Source organism: Montipora capricornis, chromosome 7 (genome assembly GCF_036669925.1).
Source record: "Montipora capricornis isolate CH-2021 chromosome 7, ASM3666992v2, whole genome shotgun sequence".
In the NCBI taxonomy this organism is placed as follows: Eukaryota; Metazoa; Cnidaria; class Anthozoa; order Scleractinia; family Acroporidae; genus Montipora; species Montipora capricornis.
The window spans coordinates 32,408,534-32,428,533 of NC_090889.1; the positions used below are offsets into that span (position 1 = coordinate 32,408,534).

General features: G+C 38.9%; 3 protein-coding genes and 1 pseudogene across 5 annotated transcripts in view; all 4 read right to left on the reverse strand.

Moving 5' to 3' along the window:
- Positions 1 to 3,424, reverse strand: part of LOC138056965 (uncharacterized skeletal organic matrix protein 5-like) — an 11,164-nt pseudogene extending 7,740 nt beyond the window's left edge.
- A 98-nt stretch (positions 3,425 to 3,522) lies between these two features.
- LOC138056964 (uncharacterized skeletal organic matrix protein 5-like) lies at positions 3,523 to 7,416 on the reverse strand. The gene is made up of 4 exons (XM_068902961.1): positions 7,061 to 7,416; positions 6,899 to 6,953; positions 5,500 to 5,626; positions 3,523 to 4,994 (listed from the first exon to the last, which is right to left on the reverse strand). The coding sequence occupies exons 1-4, from the start codon at positions 7,335 to 7,337 to the stop codon at positions 4,476 to 4,478; spliced, it is 978 nt and encodes a 325-aa protein (XP_068759062.1). The 5' UTR covers positions 7,338 to 7,416; the 3' UTR covers positions 3,523 to 4,475.
- A 67-nt stretch (positions 7,417 to 7,483) lies between these two features.
- The window catches only part of LOC138056966 (uncharacterized skeletal organic matrix protein 5-like), a 39,046-nt gene continuing 26,529 nt past the window's right edge, over positions 7,484 to 20,000 (reverse strand). Inside the window, exons 2-7 of one of the 3 annotated variants that reach the window (XM_068902964.1) lie at positions 18,690 to 18,855; positions 18,094 to 18,351; positions 13,454 to 15,637; positions 13,294 to 13,348; positions 9,532 to 9,658; positions 7,484 to 9,086 (exon numbers count right to left, since the gene is read on the reverse strand). In XM_068902964.1, coding sequence (XP_068759065.1) covers positions 8,574 to 9,086; positions 9,532 to 9,658; positions 13,294 to 13,348; positions 13,454 to 13,712 — 954 coding nt within the window. In that variant the 5' untranslated portion in view covers positions 13,713 to 15,637; positions 18,094 to 18,351; positions 18,690 to 18,855 and the 3' untranslated portion in view covers positions 7,484 to 8,573. Of the gene's footprint in view, positions 9,087 to 9,531; positions 9,659 to 13,293; positions 13,349 to 13,453; positions 15,638 to 17,058; positions 17,844 to 18,093; positions 18,352 to 18,689; positions 18,856 to 20,000 lie in introns of those variants that run through there. The other 2 variants (XM_068902962.1, XM_068902963.1) reach the window with 2 other exon arrangements.
- LOC138055853 (uncharacterized) overlaps positions 19,803 to 20,000 on the reverse strand; it is a 399-nt gene continuing 201 nt past the window's right edge. The window contains exon 1 of the mRNA XM_068901723.1: positions 19,803 to 20,000. This exon is cut by the window's right edge and continues 201 nt beyond it. Within this exon, the coding sequence (XP_068757824.1) occupies positions 19,803 to 20,000 (198 nt within the window).

The following is a 20,000-nucleotide window of genomic DNA, read 5'->3' on the forward strand; positions in this document are numbered from 1 at the left end:
GAACCACTTTCGATTTGCTTTTTACCACAACATTCAACGCCAAAAAAACTGTTTATTTCAGAGTGTGACAAAAATCATGACACAAAGAAAGAGCAAACGTTGTCTATAACTTTCTCGCAATATGATTGGTTTATTTCCCAAAATGAGCGTTCCTGGTTGGCTATTACATTGCGTGACAAATTGACGCGAGCAGCGTTGTCTAGACTCTTATCGACAGCGGCAAATTAGCCAGTCAGATTGCAAGATTACAAGCAATTGTGGTAAAAATATCAGTGGATGTCCAACAAGTTCCAAAAATAAAAATTTGATTTGATCTAATTCTGTGTTTAGTGTCCCAAAATAGTGCCCTTGACACTTACATAGAGTACATTATCATTTAGGAGTCCAATTTAGGAGTATATCTTATGCTGCCTATCTCACAGTTTTGAACTATTTGCAATATTGTCAATGCTATCTGACTTATCCGAATATGCTACTCAACTTTCTTCCGTGACATTATTTATGACACAGTAAAACGCTATGATTTCTTGGGGACCAAGCTCGTTTTGCTTCAAAATCGGCGTTGATCTGCATGATTCAATGGGATCTGTCTAGCGTTGATTTAACATGCATTCATGACAAGTAGCTACACTGCGAACTTGAAAGTGGTTTGTCGAGCGGAAGCAGAGGATATATTTGAAACTCTTAGACTTTCCACCTCGGATATTGTGTTTTTGGCTTTCTGATCTTGGTAATTAGTTTATACAAAGTAATGACCTAACATGGAAACTGGCGTATTTCAAAGGTTCGGTCAGCGGAGTCACTTGCTTCGCTTTCCAAATTTTCATTCAAAACAATTTGCAAACGGCGGGCATGTCACGAGATTTTCTTCCTCGATGTCTTTGCCAAAGCAACTTCCTGTCGTTTTATAAAATGAAAACAAAAATAATTGAATAGAATTTGACTTTAATTTCCAAGTGTCCAAGCGTTCAAGAGAATTAATAAAACAATTATTCCGGCTATTCGCGCTTATTGGATACTAGACTGGACGGTTGTAGCCAACACTGCGCTACTCGTTGGCTATTTACCATGTCACATCCAACGCGCGTTCATGGGATAACTGTCAATTCATTGATGGTACAAAATAAATGGTTCTGGTTTAAGGCAAATACATCACATAAATATGGAGTGAGATTTGCTTTTATCCTTTTCTAGAAAAAAAAAGGAGCTTAGTTCTCAACATAAGCTTTTCTGGGAAGGTAAGACCAAGCAAAAAGTGAACGTTTGATGGACGTTGGTTGACAGAACTGATGTCATGCAAGTCATTTTCATTTCAGCCAGCCGAAGTATATAAAGTATGTTCACTGTCGACAAAAAGAAGAAAGGAAGCCAGAAAGAGCGAATGAGAAATTAAAACATTCTACATACTTGAAACGCCTCCGCACTTCCAGGGGTGGCGAATGGCACCTTCAAAATCTTGGCAACTTTTAACTCAAAATCTCGACAGTCTTTGCGAAGAGTCTGGAAGTCTGACTCGTTTATATTCCATTTATTTGTCTCGGATTCGAAAACAAGGGTCTCGGTGTCTCGACGAGTCTCGGATTTTACCATTCGTCACCCCTCCTCCTAGGAAGTTCTAAACGTAAATTGATTGTTGAAAATCGGCCGTTTAAGTTAGACCTGGCATAAATAACCGATTACTGAATGAGAAGGGAATGAAAGTTGGTATTGTATATTGTACGCTTAGAGGTAGTTTATCGCAAAAAGCTCAACGGTAATAAATGTTTCCACGCCGGCAAAGAAGTTTATGTCTTCACAAAAATGGAATTCTCAGTCTCAAAAACATTGGAGTAATAATATGAGAGAGCCCTAAATGTGCATCTGAAAAAGGCAATAGTGGGCCAACAAAACTATAGGGAAGATATCGTTGACGTCACCGTCACATCGTTGGTCGAAACACATTTGAATAACAAAAGGAATGTTTGTAAACAGATATCTTCCCTATATTTACACTCAGTAACCATGTAAATTTTAAAGCCGAAAAACAAGAGCTCTATAGAGTGTTTTCACTCACGTGATCAGTAAGCTTGTTTTTCCACCGAAAGAAAAGAAAACGTTTGCATGATAACAGAGGTCAATTCCCGGTAGATTAGTTGGGGACAACAACATGGCCGCCGTTCCACTGTTTTGGAACAGCAACATGCTCGTCGTGACGTCTCATGAAAACACTCTAAAGGAATATGCAAGTCAAATCTAATCGAAAAAAGGAGAGACCAAATCAATTGTTACTTTTTGATGAGAAGGGAAAACTGCAATATCGGAAGACAAACACTTCATATTAATTAATGATTACTCCTAGTTAAAAATACACATATGACGCCAAGTCATGGACTGGAAACCGAGTGACATTTCTAAAGGGGAATGCTTCGACCAATACCGGCTCCTCACAACGGCATGGAGATATTTAGAGCTTCCAGCTTACGAAGAGGCGTAGAAGCAGTCACAAAGCCAATAAAAACATGCATAATAGCGTTAAGAAACCAAAATGAAAGGAGACCATAAGTTCAAATTAAAAAAAAAAAGGTGTAATGGACTCCACCTTGCCATCCGCAAGTCCTGCAATGGACCATGAGACAAGACAAGATATCGTCTCTACCGTTATTATGGCAGGGATGGGTGCCACTCCTAGCCCACCGCATGCACAACTTGATCCCAGCTGGTAACACTGTTCTGTATATTTGACAGACCTCAAATGGAAGGAAAGGTGAGTGAACTTTCACTGCGTGCCGGGATGACGTCTGCGATCGATATCTCATTGCACTACACTACACTACGTGTATTACGTACCACCATTTTGAAATTTCAAATTTTACGTCCTTTTCTTTCGGACGGCGCCTAAAACAACCCAAAGCCATGCATATAAACTTACTTGTCTTTGTCAAACTGTTCCTTGCAGGAAGAAACGGGAGCACTTGCAGGCGGAGCTGATGAAACATTAACAGATGTTAATTTAACGTATTTAATTAATACAATAATGCTTTTACATGCATTCGATGTAACTTAAAACAAAAAGAACATGAAAATAATGATACCTGGTGATCGTGACAGACCTGGAGGAGCTGTTTGGTTGACGAGTTCAATGAGTTGATCTACTTTGTCTTCCAATGCATTCACAGCTTTGGTAACACGCGAATCTTGAAACACGTTACAATGGCAATTGCAGTTATTCGTCGGAGCTTTGCTGCATGAAGCGCCTGGAGGACCTTGAAGGCTGCTTTTGTTAACTGGTGCAGAGTTAACTACTTTAACTGCAAACATCGTAACCACTTGCACCAAGAAAAGAGACGGTGGACCCATTTTGACAATATGCCGCGTTGGAGACGGTAAGTCCTAAGACAAAAAAGGTCACATTCCCCGGCGCTTCACAAGTTTTCGACGGTTTGCCTGATTTCCAGTCTGTCTCGGTGGTGACGTAAGAACACAGCGAATACAGCAGGATTTGAAAGAGATTTACATTTTCTTTCTTAAAACACAGAAACCATATCAACAAAACAAACATTTTTAATGGTCGCACTAAAAAGTTAGTAGTATTTGCAAAAGGCTAATTATTCAAACAACTTGAATTCCCTTAACCTAAACTGAGTGTTAGGTAAATCGAAGTAAATCGAGGGAGATATTCGGTTGATCTTACAACGGACTGATTCAAGAACGTTAAAAGAAAAAATACGTGCTATAACCACGCAAACATGATTCTCTATTCAGAAGCGTCAGACAGAATCATATCAACGTATTATCAATAATTTTAATATTATACTTTACATCAAATATAACTTAACATATTATCAGAACTTCTCGCATCGAAGTTTAACTTTTAGATACAATATGACAAAACAAGTAGTCTTAACCATCACTCGAAAGAAGCTCGTTGTGAAATGTACGATACAAAAGCCAGCATGAGTTGACTTGTTTTTGCAGACACATCGTTCAACTATTTGTGAGAGGCATGCTTAGCCTATATTATGAGGACAATTCAAACTATACATGGTTGAAAAAGCAAGCCGCGCAAATTAGCGGAAACTAGGGCTTCACCTTTCAGTAATTGAACCATTCGTTAAACCATTCATCCCCTTAAAATACTGGATGTTATAATACGGAAATACAGAAACAAAAAAAATACCCCCTCGCATTTTCTTTGTGTCCAGCTCTTTTCACTCATTCGTGGTATTTTCTTAAAAAAAAACAAGCAAGAAAACGAAATACAGACACGTTCATACCGAAAGCAGAATCCCTTAAAATCCAGTTAACAGTGGATGATTAAGGAGAAGAGTTTCGAACTCATCCAGAATTTAGTGAAGAAGGTTTAAACGTAAAGTCCTTCCTCCGTTCATCTTAAACTAGAGAGCAGATCTAGATCCTGGTCACAGAATTGCAAATCGGGCTATTTTGTAGATCAAACGGAATTCATATTTTGATGGTGAACGTCGTTGTGTACTTGCTTACTGTACCAATATATAACCCATAGCTTTGATTGCTTTATTTCCATTGTCGCTCGCTCTGCTGGCCTCGTTACCGCAAGTGTTAGAATCATCCCAACGGCCACCAGTTCCAAATCCAATCCTTGAATCACAATAGGAGCAGGTATTTTGCTCGTTTCCAATGATACCGATCCTTGCTTTCGAATAACTAGCCACAGAAGACTCGGCATTAAACCCTTCTCGGTGACAGTACCTCTGTAAAGATGCTTCAGAGCCAATCAAGGACTTCCACCTGTTTCGACCCACAAAGGTCCGACGGTAATTACCGTCAGCGATCAGAGAGAAAAGCGAATTGGAGTTCAGGTTCATAGCGATGAATTTTAGCTGCTGACCGATTCTCATACCAAGGCAAAGCTTGGAGAATGGTGTGTTCCAGTAGGTCGGCAACTTAGTTTCTTGCATATCGAAGCCAGTTTGTCCTGCCACAAGATTAAAGGTGGCCATGTCATTCCAAAGATGAGAATCATAATGGAATGTTCTCTGAAATTTTAACAGGAAGTGTCATTACCTTTTCACGTTTGATAGCAATTTTTTCTTTACTATGTCAAGTTCTTAAAACAAAAAACGTCGTGATCCTTTTCTAGAAGTTTAAGCCGCTACAAGGGATTCTCTATTATTTTCAAATATTCATAAGCAGTCGATTATGAGATAAATTTTCAACTAAACGGTGTCGAAGATTTTTTTATATATTGCGTTTTGTAATCGTTATCTTAAAAACGGTGTTTTGGACTTCGCCCCAGTCGCTCGCAGGGTGGATAGCGCTATTCACTGGATAACTTGAACTCAATTGGTTTTGCTAATGTTTATCCGCTGGATAGTGATTTATCCGGTGCATAGCATTATCCACCTTTGAAACAATCGAGACTTGGAATTTACACAAAGTATGGTATGACATCAAATACGTGGAAATATTTCAAACATAGTGAATGGGTGTGAATGCTGGAACACAAAGTCGAAGAAAAACTATCCTGCACTGTTAAATAACCTTTGTGCCATCCGTCTTCATTGCTAGCGTCCATCCCCCATCTCCGCATCCAAAGTTTCCCATGTGACAGTAAACATGAACTTTTTGTGAACCAAACGTCAGCTCGTAAACTTGACTATGTGATGAACTGTTAAAAGGGAGATAGGTTTTCTTAACGATAAATCAAAAGGACGATAACATCCGAAACCGTTTGGCATTGAGTAACTAGTGAACTTGCAACTGATTTAGAATTCAATGCAGAAAATGTTCCAGCTTCCTATAACAGACCAATCATTGGAGCATGTATCTTATAGGCCACTTCGGAAAATACCATAATACTCTTTGTTTGTCCCCCCAAATTTTGCATAAGCATTGTTTCCAGTTTATCTCCCACACTTACAATGGTCCCAAGAGAAAACAAAATTAATGCCTATGAAAAATATTATGGTAATCTATTTTCTGACGTGGCTTATAAACCATTTTTAATAAGTCTAATATATGCCGTTTCCGCTAATAAAGTCGAATTCGTGCTTTCAAATTTCATAGACCGAATGCATAAATGGCGGCCAAAAAAAATATTCTTTTGCTTATGTGCTACTTAGCCTCACTATCCTCGTTTGCATGGACAAAATAGAAATGTTGCTTGAGAGCGAGGCTAGTGAGTCTCATGAGCGCATAAACAAAAGAATACATTTTTGGCCGCCATTTATGAATTCGGTCAATTCAGAAATGTACAAAGGCTTAAAACAAGACAAGAAATCGGAGACGTTTTAGGTCTTTGAACATTTCTGAATAAAATTTGAAAGCATAAGTTCGACGTCATTAGCGGAAAAGGGTGTATAGGATACCACGGTCGATGTGTCGGTAGAGACTCCATCGACATTCGATCGACATTCGACCGACATGCCAGTGATCGACTATCGAAGAACCCATATATAGGTGGAGCTTCCACTAATGTTGACTGATGTATCGACCGTCTTGCTATCGCTAGCTTGTCGGTCAAGTGAGGGTGGTTTAACAGCCACAAATGTCGGTCCGACTGCATCAGTCGATAGTCGAGCAAGAGTCGGCTGATAAAAATCTTCACCATTAATCAATGAACATCAACTACCGACAGATGGCAGATATATATCGGTCGGCTAACAACAGAAAGCCGATCAAGCGTCTGAAATATGACGGTGAAATGTTGGTAATGTATGGGTGGATTGACGGTCGATGCTCTCGGTAGACCAGCGGTCGGCTCTTATTCTACAGCCGATCAACAAATCGGTCGAGTGTCGATCGAGTTCCGAACGCTATATCGGGCTCCTAACGACAGCAAGTCGATCAAGAGTCCCACCCACTTTTTAAATTTCAAATTTTACGTCTTTTACTTTCGAACGCTGCTTAAAACAACTCAAAGACATCCATATAAACTTACTTGTTTCTCTCAAACTGTTCCTTGCAGGAAGAAACGGGAGCAACTGCAGGCGGGGCTAATGAAACATAGCAAATGATCATTTGGCTAATTTAATTAATGTACACGGAAATACATGCACTCGATGTACCTTAATTAACTGAACAAGCCAAAAATTTAGAATACCTGGTGAAGAGCCAAGAGGGGCTGTTTTGTTGACGAGTTCAATGAGTTGATCTACTTTGTCTTCCAATGCAATCACAGCCGTGGTAATACGCGAATCTTGAAACACGTTACAATGGCAATTGCAGTTATTCGTCGGCGCTTTGTTGCAAGTAGAGCCTGGAGGACCTTGCAGGCTGCTTTTGTTAACTGGCGCAGAGTTAACTGCTTTAACCGCAAACATCGTAACCAGTTGCACCAGGAAGAGACAAGATGCACGCATTTTGAGAAATTGCCTCATTTAAGACGATAAGTGTTAAGATAAAACAAGCTAACATTCCCCTACACTAGCTTTGCGGTCCAGTCTGTCTCCGCGGTGACGTCAGAGCATTTCACGATTTGAAAGACATTTGAAAAGTGTTACTTAAAACACAGAAATAATATCGACAAAACAAACTTCAATTTAATGGTCGTAAAAGTTCGTGATATTTGCCACGTTTTCAAACGAACACTGAAGTTAGTTCTTAAAAGAATCCCTTTCACTTAAACGGAGAGTTTCATATCCCTGCCTTAGAATGTGTAACTTGACTGTAAACTAAATCGAAGTTAATCGAGGGAAGTTCAACGTTTGGTTGATCTTAGAACGGATTCAAGAACGTTAAAAGAAAAATGCCATAACCTTGCAAAATTCCCTGTTCAGAAGCGCGAGACATATCAACACAATATCAATAATTAATACTATACTTTACATCAAATGTAACTTAGAACTTCTTGCATCTAAATCTAACTTTTGATTCAACATGACAAAATAAGTATCTTCAACCATCACTCGAAAGAAACTCGTTCTGAAATGAACGATGCAAAAGCCAGCATGAGTTTACTTGTTTTTGCAAACACACATTTCAACTATTTGTGACCGGAATGTTATATTATGAAGACAAGTCAAACAGTATATATGGTAAAATTAAAAAAACCAAAACGCGCAACTTAGCGGATACTAGGGCTCCACCTTTCAGTAATTCAACCATTCGTTAAACCAATCATCCCCTCGTAGTAAGAGCAATACATAAAATACTCGTTAAAAATGACAATTGATCTCAGAAAAACTTTCAAATACATTCCCCCTTCCCAGAGTAAATCAAGTCCTTTAATTTCGCCCACAAAACATCGATTAAGATTTACCTCTCTGGTAGAGCGATGTTATCATGTGGAAATACAGAAACGATAAAATATCCCTTTGCATTTTTTGTGTCCGGCTCTTTTCATTCGTTCACGTTAAAAAAAACACACACACACAGAGCAAGAAAACTAAATACAGACACAGTCACAACCAAAAAAGAATCCCTTAAAGAGCAGTTAACTGTGGAAGATTAAGAAGAACAGTTTCGTGCTCATCCAGAGTTTTTAAACGTAAAGTTCTTGTTCGGTTCTTCCTAAACTAGAGAGCAGATCCTTGGCACGGAACTGCAAATCGGGCTATTTGTAGGTAAAATGCGATTCATATTTTGATGGTGAATGTCGTTGTGTACTTGCATGCTTACTGTACCAATATATAACCCATTGCTTTGATGGCTTTGTCTCCATTGTCGCTCGATCTCGTGGCCTCATTACCACAAGTGTTAGAATCATCCCACCGGCCACCTGTGCCAAACCCAATCCTGGAATCACATGTGTTGCAGTCATTTTCCTGGTTTCCAAGGATACCGATCCTTGTTTTCGAATAGATGCGAGACTTGGGATTAAACCCTTCTCGGTTGCAGTTCCTTTGTAAAGATGCTTCAGAGCCAATCAAGGACTTCCACGTGTCTCGACCCACAAATGTCGGACGGTAATTGCCGTCAGCGATCAGAGAGAAAAGTGAATTGGAGGTCAGGTTCATAGCGATGAATTTTAGCTGCTGACCGATTCTCATACCAAGGCAGAGCTTGGAGAATGGTGTGTTCCAGTAGGTCGGCAACTTAGTTTCTTGCATATCGAAGCCAGTTTGTCCTGCCACAAGATTATAAGTGATCACGTCACTCCAAAGATGAGAATCATAATGGAATGTTCTCTGAAATTTAAATACCAAGTGTCAATATTATTTCATGTTTGATAGCAATTTTTCCTTTTCCATGTTACGTTCTTAAAATGAAAACAAGTAGTTCTTTTCCAAAGGTTCAAAGTCACTGTGGTACTATGATCAAAAAATAATTTCCTTTTATTCTTCAGATTTTGAAAGCGTGTTCGCTGAAAACCTAACTGGCAAAATTTTGAGCTTTGAGTTTTATCCCAAGGCTGTTTATTTTGAGTGTAGGTTTTGGATTTCACGGTCCGCCATTACTCACGTTCAAAACTGACCGATTGGACATCAGAGGGTTGGATCTAGATAAATGACGTAATTTACTCATTAGCTTAAGATTTCAGCGTGTAAACACAATTTATTATATATGCAAAACACGGGTTTAAAAGTCTGAAAGCCCGAAACTCCATGAAACCATCATGCACTCTTGAATAACCTTTGTGCCATCCGTCTTCATGGCCAGCGTCCATCCCCCATCTCCGCATCCAAAGTTTCCCATGTGACAGTAAACAGGAACCTTCTGTGAACCAAACGTCAGCTCGTAAACTTGACTCTGTGATGACCTGTCAAAAGGAAAATAGGTTTACTAAATGAAAAGAAGATACCTTAGTTTTTTTCATCCAAAACTGTTTGGTATAGAGTAAAAACTAAAAAGTATTAACTTGTAACCGCTGAACTTGGAACTGATCTCAAATTCAAAGCAGAAATCAAAATGTTCCAGTTTTCTTCCTATAACAGTCCACTTCACGTATCTATAAAATCAAACTTGCCAAAGATGCTAATAGCTCGCAAATTAGAGCGGTTTTCAATTGAGTGTTGAAAGTAATTAGTGAATTACTTTGGATGTGCATTACTTCACTCAGTGATTGGTTCAAAGTTCTCGTCCCACTTTTTCAACCAATGAGAAGTTAAACCAAAACCAATCGTGACTCGCGCGTGCACATTTTCCCGCTCATTGTGTCGGCTGCGTGTAATTACTTCGAGTTTTGATTGATTTACTGGATTGTCTCTGTCCTTTTTGATTGGCCAAAGTAATTACTTTGGTTTTGGTTTTACGACACTCGATTGAAACTCGCTCAAAAATAAAAAAGAAACTTGATTGGGTATAAGAGCACGTCTTAGAGTGAGTGTTGCCGTGATAACGACTTGTCGAAAGATCAGTCCACGTCCAACAAGTTCTAAAAAATTGCATTTGATTTGAGTTAATTTGAGTTCATTTCTTTGTACAATGTCTACAGCTAGTAGTCGGGAGCTAGAAGACTTGACACTTAAATAAAGTTCATTATCATAGACCTTATTTGTATTCCAAAAACGTTTGTTTCCAAACGTAGAATTCAAAAGAATGTTTAACCTTGAACGAGGCCAAAAGGGCCAATTTGCAATCAAACAAAAGAATACTAAAATGGCGGCCATTTTGGAATAAGGTGTAAAGAAGAGTCCTTTTTGTGAGTATATCTTTCGCAGGCTATGTCATCTTATCAAGGTGTGACTTTCAAACTATTTGCAATATTGTCAATTCTGGCTGATGCATCCGAATATTGTAGTCAACTAAATTCCGTAATATTAAACATGACAAAATAAAATGATATGATTTCTTCTGGACCAAGCTCATTTTGCTTTGAAAACACGTCCTGATCGGGTTCAACGGGGTATGCTTGCGGTTGATTTCACAGTTAATCAAAATCTCATTCATAATTCATGAGCGAAACAGCCATTAATCAAACGTCACGTGCTTTAAAAACTGAGAAAAAACTCCTCATTCGCATTTTTTTTATATAAAGCCCACTGATAAGGCATAGCTTGTTTTTCTCCTCTCTCAATTTGAACCACTGGTCAGACTCCAGAGGGACATAGCTTTTCGTGGAAAGCATGTTTTTGAAGCTGTTCAATGAACCGATATCGCAATTATTTTCATTTCCGCCAGTCTAAGAATATGTCGCCAAAAATGTCGAGAACGCAAAAGCGAAGGAGAAAAGCATCTGTATGCTTGAGCTAACTCCGCACGCGCACTTCTAGAAAGTTCTGGGCGGTATTAGACCACGCTTAAATAACCGGTCAAAAGAAGAAAGGAAAAGATAGATTGGAATAGAGAAGCCGGGTATTAGCGGTTGATGTTGAATATTGCACATTGGTGGTTTATCGCAAAAAGGTCAACTGCAATATTTGTTGTTGGTTGGTATTTCCAATGTCACCAAACGCGGAAGTTTTTTGCACAAAATGGATGAAATAGGAGAAACAATTTGTTAATTGAGACTCCTACACCTGAAAGTGAATCAGATAAAGTTATAATAGTGCAGCAACAAAACTGTACTTACATTCTGTAACCATGGAAGACTTAGGCAGCGATTACACGAACACGGTTTCATTCGTAACCGCATCGTTTTCGATGCCGTTACACCTTCTGTTTACACGATACCGATCGAGGCTGTTGCCGAAACCGTGTCGATTTGAAACCGATGCCAAAAGTGGAGGGTTTTCAAAACGATGCGGTTTCATCTGTCGTGTAAACAGTGAAACCGCATCGATTTGAATACGGTTACTATTTTGGCGCGAACTTTGCACTGTTCAATTCAAAATAGTGAAATTAGCACGCAGCGCAGTGCTCGCTTATACCATCACGACTTGAATATTCTGGCGAAAAAGGTTCCGTGTAAACACTTCCAAACCGCAACGATTTTGACGCTGTTTCGAAGTCATGAAACCGTGTCGATGTGAAACCGCGTTCGTGTAAACGCTGCCTTAATTAAAGCCGGGAACAAGAGATCTGTTAATTAAGGAAAACGCTGATCAAATTAACAAAGAGATCAATCAATTGCAGCTGCTTTTTGACGAGAAAGGAAAATCGCAATATCCGAAGGCAAATCACTCGGGTCGAATGGGAAGACCAGCATGCTTAAATACACATATGACGCCAAGTCAGCAAATGGGAACCGAGAGACATTTGTGCAGGGGAATGCTTTTACCAATGCCTTTACCCGGTCACGTCACAACTACATGCCCGCATTGACTTGAAGCTTTTGGACCGCGTCAAGAGAGTATGAAGGTAAAAGAGATAAAGCCCTATTCCTATCGTAATCCCTCTTAAGTTCCTTTTAGATTTGCTGCGAGATCCGGTATTCCACGAGGGTTAACTGATAGCCAATCATATGTCCCCATTTTCGCGAACGACGCGAATGATTGCGTGGGAGTTCGCTCAGCTGTCAACACTGGTAAAAATGGGTACATATGATTGGCTATCAGTTAACCCTCGTGGTAATACCGGATCTCGCAGGAGATCCAAAATTAAATTAAGAGGGATTACGATGAGAATAGGGCCAATATGAGGGATTACCTCTCTTACCTCTCTTACATTGGAGGACAGGGCTTTTTGTGTTGCCGCTCCAAAGCTATGGAACTCGCTCCCCAGTAAAATTCGCAACAGTGGATCTTTGAACAATTTTAAGAATATGTTAAAACGCATTTTTTTAGGCTTGCTTTTATACTTACGATTTGATAGGAATTAATTTTTAATTATCCATATATTTGCATTTAGCTATATTATCTAGTTTTTTAATTTTTTATTTATCTATTTTTATTGTAGGTTTCATTTTATATTGCTATGATTTTTTTTTAGTTTTTACTCATTGTGATGCGCAGGTGATCATATATGCATGTAATCTGCGCAATATAAATGTAAATTATTATTATTATTATTATTATTATTATTATTATTATTATTATTATTATTATTATTATTATTATTATTAAAACCTTCATACTCTCTTTACCGCGTCTAAAAAGTCACAATTTCAATAAACACGTTAAGAATATCGTTAAGAAACTTAATTGAACGGAGGCAATCAGTTGGATAATTAAAAGGCGTGGTTGAGCTAGCCTACGTAGCAAGCGTTTTCGTTGGGTTTCACCGAAGAGAACGTGTGACCGAGAAAACACTCTCCCCACCAAACATCCAAAAAGCCCGCTTCTCACCGCACGCACAGCTTGCCCTCAGCCAGTAACACTGCTGCCAGTGATACTGTTGCTCATTTAACAGACCTAAAATGGATGGAAACCTGAGTGATCTCTTGCTGAGTGGGATGAGGTCCGCGATCGATATCAATTCCAATACACTACGCGTCCCATCTCTTAAATTTTAAATTTTAAGTCCATTCCATTCGGACGGCCCCTCTTCAACTCGAAGCCAAGCATATAAACTTACCTGTCTTTGTCAAACTGTTCCTTGCAGGAAGAAACGGGAGCACTTGCAGGCGGAGCTGATGAAACATATATAACAAATGTTACCTTGCCTTATTTAACTGATACACTAATAAATACATGTATTCGATGGGACCTAAAACAAACTAAAACTATTAGAATACCTTGTGACAGGCCTGGAGGGGCTGTTTTGTTGACGAGTTCAATGAGTTGATCTACTTTGTCTTCCAATGCAATCACAGCCGTGGTAATACGCGAATCTTGAAACACGTTACAATGGCAATTGCAGTTATTCGTCGGCGCTTTGTTGCATGTAGAGCCTGGAGAACCCTGCAGGCTGCTTTTGTTAACTGGCGCAGAGTTAACTGCTTTAACTGCGAACATCGTAGCCACTTGCACCAAGAAAAGAGAAGGTGGACCCATTTTGAGAATTTGCCGCTTCAGAGATAAGTGCTAAGATAAAAGAAGCTTACATTCCCCGGCACTTCACACGTTTCCGCATTTGCCTGCTCTCCAGTTCTTCTCGGCGGTGACGTCAGAAGACCACGAATTTTAAAGAGCTTTCTAACACAGAAATCATGTCAACAAAGCAAACTCAAATATAATGGTCGTAAAAGTTCGTAGTATTTTGCCACGATTTTAGAAGAACAAGCTAATTCTTTAAACAATCCCTATCACTTAAACTGGCTCAGAGAGTTCGATATCCCTCCCAGTTCTTCTCGGCGGTGACGTGAGAAGACCACGAATTTTAAAGAGCTTTCTAACACAGAAATCATATCAACAAAGCAAACTCAAATATAATGGTCGTAAAAGTTCGTAGTATTTTGCCACGTTTTTAGAAGAACAAGCTAATTCTTCAAACAATCCCTATCACTTAAACTGGCTCAGAGAGTTCGATATCCCTTCCTTTGAATTTACAAGATGAGTGTTTAGTAAATCGGAGTTAACCCAGGGGATGTTCGGTTGATCATGTAAGAGATTCAAGAACGTAAAAAGAAAAATGCCATAACCACGCAAAATTCTCTATTAAGAGGCGTGAGACACAATTGTGTCAAAGCAATATCAATAATATTATACTCTTCATCAAATATAACTTAACATATTGTTAGATCTTCTTGCATCAGTAAAATAAGCAACCTTAACTATACCTCCAGAGAAACAACGATTTTATAAAATGTACGATACAAAAGCAATCACAAGTTTACTTGTTTGTGCAGACACGTTGTTCAACTACTTCACAGCAAGAAACTTCCAAATCATCAGTATTACGAAGGCAATTCAATCTATATATACGGAAAGCGAATTAAACCACACAACCTTACATGTACAATGCTTACAATAAAGTTTAAATTTGGCAGGTACAAGGGCCTCGCCTCTCATAATGCAACCATTTTTTGTAGAAAACTGATTTTTATCCTATTATAATATTAATAAGAACAATACACGGTAAATACCCGTTGGAAATAACGTATGGTGGATAAAACGAGTTACGTCATAAATGGTGTAAGTATATCAAATAATTTATTTCAAAAATACTTCCAATTATCTTCACATGTCTAAAAGAAATAGGCTTTATATTAGCAAAACAAGTTCTTTAATCTGACCCAAAAAACATCGATTAAGGTTGACCTCCCTGGTGGATCGCTATTTAAATGCAAAGCCAGTCATGAAAAGATCCTCCACTAAAGTCCTTTCGCACTTTTTGTTTGTCCTCTTTTCAATCCCTATATTTTTTCAAATAAAGACAAGGAAGAAAATGAAATGCAACATCCTTGCACCAACCTTTTTCCGTTTTCCAGTTTTTTATTGCTACTTGTTACGTAAAAAAGAAACACATTGAACATGAGTCCCTTAGTTACTGAACCAAGATATATCCCATTGCTTTAATATTTTGCACGCCATTATCCGCACCGGATGCAGCATCGTGTCCACAAGCGTTTGAGCTATGGGGACTTCCTCCTCAAAACCCAATTCTAGAGTCGCAGGACGTGCAGCTGTCCTGATCGTTTTCAAGAACACCAATTCTTGCCTTAGATGCAGTGTACAGGTTGCATGTGCATTGACACTTCCTTGTCACAAAATCTTTGCAAGGATACCTGATGACCAATCAGCATCTTCCACGTGTCTCGACGGAGCGAAGTGGCGCGAAAACGGCCGTCAGCGATGAAGGAATGAAGAGAGTTGGCATTCTGGTTGATAGTAACAAACTTGATCTGATGGCAAATCTTAGAGAATGGGGTCTCACAGTACGTGGGCAACTTGGTTTCTTGAGTGTCAAACCCAGTCCCACGCGCAAGGTTGTATAAACTTCGACTACTCCAAAGCATGGAACTGTAGCGAAATGTACTCTGGAAAACAAAGATAAGCAGCGAAGGGTGAGTATTCAATTGGGCAATTTTATTTTTACTCCTTTTGTGTTTTTCTTACAGCTATAACTTTAAAGGAGCAGTGTCACGCTATGTTTAGTCAAATCTCAAATTAACCCCTTGGAGAAACGTCCTGTCAATTAACACACTTCTTCTTTAAAGGGTTACTATCATGCTTAATTTGCTGTTTTTAGGTCAAAGATGGGTTAAAATCTAGATTAGTAATTCAGCTCAAACGTGCAACATTCCTGACAACCCACTGTTAAGATATAAGATATGAAATATATTTATGGCACAAAGAGCTATTGGTATTTTTTTGGAGTATGTTTCAGAGGACAATGTCTCCAAACTTGAAAAAACTGGCCAGTTTTTCAATCCATTTCGATCTTATCCTTCCTTGGCTGCAAACAACAAATAATAGCTTCATTGCCCTTCAGTGGTCATTTTCAACAAAACTACAGTATTATTTTTTTGGTTTTCATTGATGCAAAGACTTTTCTTAGTGTTTTGAGGTCGGGACTCCCATATAAAAGGGGGAGGGATGCTCATCGGAAATTTTAAATTAAACCCCTAAAGGAGACCAATCTGGGTGTGGCCCAGGCTTTTTTTTGACCCCTAAAAGAGACCATATTAAAACACTGAGAATAAAAGAATACAGTGACTTTAAATGATGGCAAAGACATTATCATCTAATACTTTCACCGACGTGAAGAAATATAAAAGTGTAAATATACACTTTTCTATTTCTTTGCTCGCAACCCTTAAGGAGACTTTCACTGCTACATGTGATTGTACCCTAAACGCGGGACCAAAATCCGAAATTCACACCCCTAAGCGAGATGACGAGCATCCCTCCGTAAAAGGACCAAAACAGCTGAGTCAAATTAATAAAAAATATTTTAAAAAAATAAAATAAAAGGTAAGTCCCAAATCTATTTTTAGCAACGATTTCTCGTTACACAAGAACCAAGAGTCAAAGGCTTCCACGGGTCTAATTTGGTGACCTGATAATGAATAGAGCTTGTTTTCATATAGGGTAAATTCAATACAATACAATACATACTTAATTGACTACTCCCCAAAAGGGCTTTGCAGGGCCAATGAGACACAGTCAACGAAACGACAGAACACAACAACTAACAACAACAACAACAACTGTTAAGAATCCCAACTGGCCCGAGGCGAACCAGTTGGCTATTTACAAGTGCAGCTGGGAAGTTGAACCAGGGACTACCAGGAACAAATTCAACTAGTGGTGAGAACGAGTCTTGAAAGTTGAACCCCAAAAACTCCAGATCTCAAGGCAAGCGTCCTAACCACTTGGCCGCATGCATCTAGTTACAGATGGCAGGAATGGTGTATTTCCATCACAATCTTAAATTATTAACCCAAGAACACTGTACCTTGATCTGAAGACGACGTAGATGACAAAGATTTGTTGACAGCTCTAATAAGCTCCTCAACCGTCGTTTCTAGCGCTTTTATGGCTACATGAAGATTACAATGACAGTTGCAGTTATTCAAAGGCGCCTTGTCGCAGACTTTGGTGGGTTGCTCGGCATATTGAACGATGAGTAATTGAGACAATTTGAGGCAGCCATGATTATAACCATTTCAACAAGCACAAGTAAAGAACGCATTTTAACGTTGAAAAAATTGAGGTGAGGAGTATAAGTATATGCTTGATCATGTGGCCTGATAAGTTTATATATTGTGCAGCACGTCAGATATGCCACTCCAGCGTCTACGCAAGTCGCCTTTGGGCTCGCAAATTAAATGTTGACCCAACAGTCTCGATTTTCGAAAAAGGTTGGAGTAGTTTTCACGCCGATAAGGAGAAATGAACTCTTTGACTTGTTTTAGCTTTGGATTTAACTGCTTCAGTCTCCATTCGAGATGATGCCAGTGATAGAGTATTCAAGGAGCCGCGCACGAGATTTTGCAACGGAATGAGAAACTGCGATCAAACACCAACTTGTCCCCACAAATGCTATTTTAGTGCCCTTTCGCCGTCATTCAACAGAAAATTACCTTGCAGGCATAATATCCAAAATGTACGAGAACCCCTTACCGAAGTTTCTTAATTTTTCGTTAAAACAGTCCATCACGAATAACAGAAAACTCTTGGGGGTCATCACCTACGTCAGGCTTTAATAAGAGACATTGCAGCTAAAATAGAACAGCTTTTATGCCATCGTTAACTCTTTAAAGCCACTCCCACTACCCTTCTCAGTGTTGCCTTAATGAGGTAAACTTTGCCCTCTGCAACAGCCAAAATTATAAGTGTTGGGGTGGGGTGGGGGTTGAGGGAGGCCTAGGAAGAGTAGCACTTTCGAAGAAGATTGCAAGTCGAGCCACTGTAGGCTCATATGAGTCCAATAATAACATATACGTCAAATGATGGTAAGTTCGCAACACATTATGTTAAAAATACTTACTTAGTCCCGTCATATTGTCCTACCGTGCGCCACGCTACTTTTTTTCAATTTGTATGCTACCCCACTCCCAGGGCTGTTTATCAAAGGTCATCCAAAAAGAAGACCATTTTATCCGTGTGTTAATGAAATCGCTAGTTCACGTTGACCACCCTCAAAGGCCTTGGGCAAACATTTGTAGCATCACTGATCTGATATCCTTGCTGTCCGCTTCTCCATGGATACACATAATTTGTTCAAGAGGATCGTGGTTCGATGAACCTTTATTGAGCGTTTTGAGAAAAAAAAAGCAATGCAGTTAACAGGTTTTTTTACACATTCTGTTTATTATGCTTGTTTCTGTTGGAAGTGAATCAATTTACTTATAATACAGCAAAGACCATCTTACGAGATATTGGTAACTTAAGAAACGCAAGTTCTATTTTGGGCCAACGTATCAATATGCAACAGGATAAATCCATACGGATTTGCGTGACCACATTCGAAGAGCTGCTCAAACGCAACCTACCAATATAACTGTCTCTCGTAAATAATAATATACTTAACTACTTTAAAGAAAACAACAGTTGCCTTAGAAATGTGATACAGTAAATACTCACGTCCGTCAACAAACAAAATAGGGCTTCCAGGGATGGTCGAACGTTTGCGCACATGCGGTAATACAACATCATCCAACATTGTGGGACGGTAATTGCACAGTGATGGCCAGTGTTGGACAATGACAACACTGATGGCCAGTGTTGAATGTAACATTGTTTTTCACACCTGACAACAAGGAAAGTGTGAAATGAAGTTGAAGATGGTTGACGGAACTCGAAAATAGCTCAGTACGATTCAACACATGAAACATTGCGGGCTAAAGAAGAGCAACAAGTTGGAATCAAAACTATTTAAAAACTATTTAACTCATTAACAATCCAAACCAATAAGAAGTAAGCTAGAAATATTAATAAGTACGGTTTTTGTTTATTTTTCAACTTTTTTGAAAGCTTTGAATGTGCGAAATTGTTATATGGGAATTACGATATTCCTAAATGAAAAGATGGTGGTGTGATTTTGTAACAGCTGTACAGTACTCTACCGGACCATAAGGATATGTCGAAGAAAAATTATGAACATCTCGATTCGTGATCTGATATTTTTGCCTGTCGCTAGAGTAAGGATGTTGATTGTCTGGAAATTACTAGCAAATTTTTCAAATAAAGAGAAACACATCACTGTTCCATAAAAGGTTGTCTACGGTAACCCTTCGAATAATTTGTGCTTTCACTGTGGGGTGGCAGTTCAAATCGACTTTTAACCATTTAATGGAAAGAATTAAGAATAATAGTATAGTTTTTATCTGAACACCACTTTTACTGTTCATATAATTACTAGTTAGCTTTTTTTTTAACTAGTTTATTACTTAGTTTAATTGTTGTTTAGTTTTTCAAGATGAAGAGCCAATTGAGTATTGGATATACTGCAATAAAGTCATTATTGTTATCATCTATACTATCACAGTCTTTGCTGGGGTTCTTTTAGTGCATCAGCCGGGCGCAAACCATGCACCTGGGGCATCAGGCACTCAAGTCCATCTTTCTGTTCAGATACCAAGCACGTTTCTGAGGATTCGCGCAGATCCCAGCATGCAGATCTTTTGAATGCATGCAGATCTTTCGAATCTCTCCAAGCGCACCAATAACTACAGGGAGCACTATGGTTTTCATCTGCTACATTCTCTGTATTTCAACTTCTAAATCTTTATACTTGCTTTTCTTTTCGATTTCCTTCAATGCAATGTTCCTATCTGATGAGACAGTAATATCAATCAGTTTACAGGTGGAATTAACTGCATCTTTAACAATGATGTCAGGTCTGTTCGCTGTTATAGTTCTATCAGTATTGACTGGCATGTCCCACATGATGGT